General features: G+C 42.3%; 1 protein-coding gene across 1 annotated transcript; it reads left to right on the top strand.

The window, feature by feature from the left end:
* The first annotated feature begins 1,280 nt into the window (after positions 1 to 1,280).
* LOC102543465 (vesicle-associated membrane protein-associated protein A) lies at positions 1,281 to 2,721 on the top strand. The gene has a single exon (XM_015252431.3). It carries the CDS (start codon positions 1,384 to 1,386, stop codon positions 2,131 to 2,133), a length of 750 nt encoding a protein of 249 aa, XP_015107917.2. The 5' UTR covers positions 1,281 to 1,383; the 3' UTR covers positions 2,134 to 2,721.
* The last annotated feature ends 283 nt before the right edge of the window (positions 2,722 to 3,004 follow it).

Here is a 3,004-nt window from a genome sequence, read left to right as displayed (position 1 = left end):
TATTGTCCTCTCTTTCTGCATGGGTTTTTCATATTTATTCATTTTTTCACTTTCCATCTGTAACATTTTCAGTCTTGTTATGGACCACACAAATTCCACTCTGTATCTATAAATGTTATCAAAACTTCTCTCTTACTATTACAGTTTTCGTAACAAGGGGAAATACTGTTTCTAGTTATTAGACACATTGAAAGCACTTCTGCTGCCTGTTTATTTTCTTCTCAATTTTTCTCAGCAAATATTATTATAACTTGTGAATTCTTATGATTATAGTTCAAACCATGACTGAGTGAGATTACAACAGTAAAAATTGCTTTCATAAACATCATGGATTCTAATTATTCTGGATGTTGTATTTTATAATTGATTTAATATCCTCTGTATTCTTGTATGAACATTTGGGAAACAATCCAGATTGAAACTCAGACTAGTTTGTGAAATTTATTTATTATACAAATGCCTGAAAAGAGAGAAACAGACAGTACACAGAAAAGGAATTGCAAATGGTCTTTAATCTTATGGAAAAATGGCTCAACCTGGTTTAACATAAGTGTTGTTAAATAATGTAAATATTGACTAAACTACACGGTAATACTATTAATCATCTATATAATTAACAGAAATGTGAACACTTAGCTACATTCCTCATTGGTACCACTGTGGGAGATACAGGGACTCTGATACTACAGCTAGTGGGAAAAAAATGATAAAACTACAATGTAAGAAAACTTAGAAATATCTATCATATCTCTCTGAGATAGATAAAAATTTGCCCTTAACCTCAGAAATATTAATTCTAGGAGTCTATCAGTCAATGGCAAAAATGCAAAACAATAAGTAATCTGTTCATGAGAGTATTCATTGTAGCATGTCATTAAGTGTAAGAAACTGAAAACAAGTCTCTTGCCCATTATAAGGCATTAGGTGAATAAACTATGGGGAAACTACCTGAAAATTAATAATAAATAAAGATTCAGTATCTCCAGGATTTATTACTTAAAGGTTTAAAACAAACATTTATCCAATAAAGACAAACAAATGGCCAATAGGCACACAAAAATGCTCAATATCATTAATTTTCAGATGAATGCAAATCAAAACTACAATGAGGTATCACCTCACACCAGTTAGAATGGGCATCATTAAGAAGTTCATGCACGGTGCGTGTGGCCGCGGCGGCTGGTGTGGGGCTGAGTCAGTTGTGAGACCCGGAGCTGAGGAGCAGCGGGCGGCCCACCGAGCCACCGACGGAGCGGCGGGCGTCGGCTTCGGAGCCGAGGGTGGCCCCGTGTGGAGCCGGGCCGAGCCGCGCCGCCGCCGCTCCCCGCCCGCAGCTAGCGAGCCGCCGCCGCGGGCGCGTCCCCGCTCTGCACTGTCTGTCCGATGGCGTCCGCCTCCGGGGCCGTGGCGAAGCACGAGCAGACCCTGGTCCTCGACCCGCCCACAGACCTCAAATTTAAAGGCCCCTTCACAGATGTAATCACTACAAATCTAAAGTTGCGGAATCCATCGGATAGAAAAGTGTGTTTCAAGGTGAAGACTACAGCGCCCCGTCGGTACTGTGTGCGGCCCAACAGTGGGATTATCGACCCGGGCTTGACCGTGACTGTCTCAGCAATGCTGCAGCCTTTCGACTACGACCCCAACGAGAAGAGTAAGCATAAGTTTATGGTACAGACCATTTTTGCCCCACCGAACTTTTCAGATATGGAAGCTGTGTGGAAAGAGGCAAAACCCGATGAATTAATGGATTCTAAATTGAGATGTGTATTTGAAATGCCCAATGAAAATGATAAACTGAATGACATGGAGCCGAGCAAAACGGCGCCCCTGAACGCCGCGAAACAAGACGGGCCGCTGCCCAAGCCGCACAGCGCTTCCCTCAGCGACACGGAGACCAGGAAGCTGATGGAGGCGTGCAAGCGGCTGCAGGGGGAGGTGCTGAAGCTGTCGGAGGAGAACCGGCACCTGAGGGATGAAGGCTTAAGGCTCAGAAAAGTAGCACATTCGGAAAAACCTGGATCAACCTCAGCTGCGTCCTTCAGAGAGGACGTCACCAGCCCCCTTCCTTCACTTCTTGTTGTAATTGCAGCCATTTTCTTTGGATTCTTTCTAGGGAAGTTCATCTTGTAGAGTGACGCATGCAGAGTGCTGTTTCTTTTTTTCCCTGTTGACCAGAAAAAGATTTGTTCACCTGACATCTCACTGGTAGTGTGGCCCACAGTGACCATTTGTGTGTACAGCGTCATATAGGCCTCGCCTTCAGTGATCTCTTACGGTTAGAAACACAGTCAGAACAGCGTGCTCGGCTCCGGACAGATTGTACGTCACAGACCATCACTAGCAGATGCCAGTTGCACATTCAGTCCTGTATGAAATTCATAAGTAAAGAATTGTTCTTTCTTTGTGGTTTTAATAAGAGTTCAAGAATTGTTCAGAGTCTTGTAAATGTTATTTTAATAATCCCTTTAAATTTTATCTGTTGCTGTTACCTCTTGAAATATGATTTATTTAGATTGCTAATCCCACTCATTCAGGAAATGCCAAGAGGTGTTCTGCGGGGAAATGGTGCCTCTTACAGTGTAAATTTTCTCCTTTACCTTTGCTAATATCATGGCAGAATTTTCTTACCCCTTGTGAGGCAGTTGTTGACTGAGTTTTTCATCCTTACAATCCTGTCCCATGGTATTTAACATAAAAATAATAAAACTGTTAACAGATTCTTGCTCAATAAAAAAAAAAAGAAGAAGAAGTTCATGCACGATAACTGTTGGAGGAAAGGGAACACTCCTACACCACTGGTGCGAATGTGGTTTGGTGCAGCCACTATGGAGGACAGCATGTAGATTCCTCAAAAAACTGAAAATATATTTACCATCCAACAATGCCACTCCTGGGCACATACCTGAATGAAGCTCTAATTCAGAAAGATACATGCACTCCAGTGTTTACAGCAGCACTGTTTACAATAGCCAACACATGGAAACAACCTAAATGTCCATCA

This window comes from Vicugna pacos, chromosome 2 (assembly GCF_048564905.1).
Source record: "Vicugna pacos chromosome 2, VicPac4, whole genome shotgun sequence".
Lineage (NCBI taxonomy): Eukaryota > Metazoa > Chordata > Mammalia > Artiodactyla > Camelidae > Vicugna > Vicugna pacos.
The sequence above is the reverse complement of the archived record's forward strand: the minus strand, read 5'-3'. Positions and strand labels throughout refer to the sequence as shown.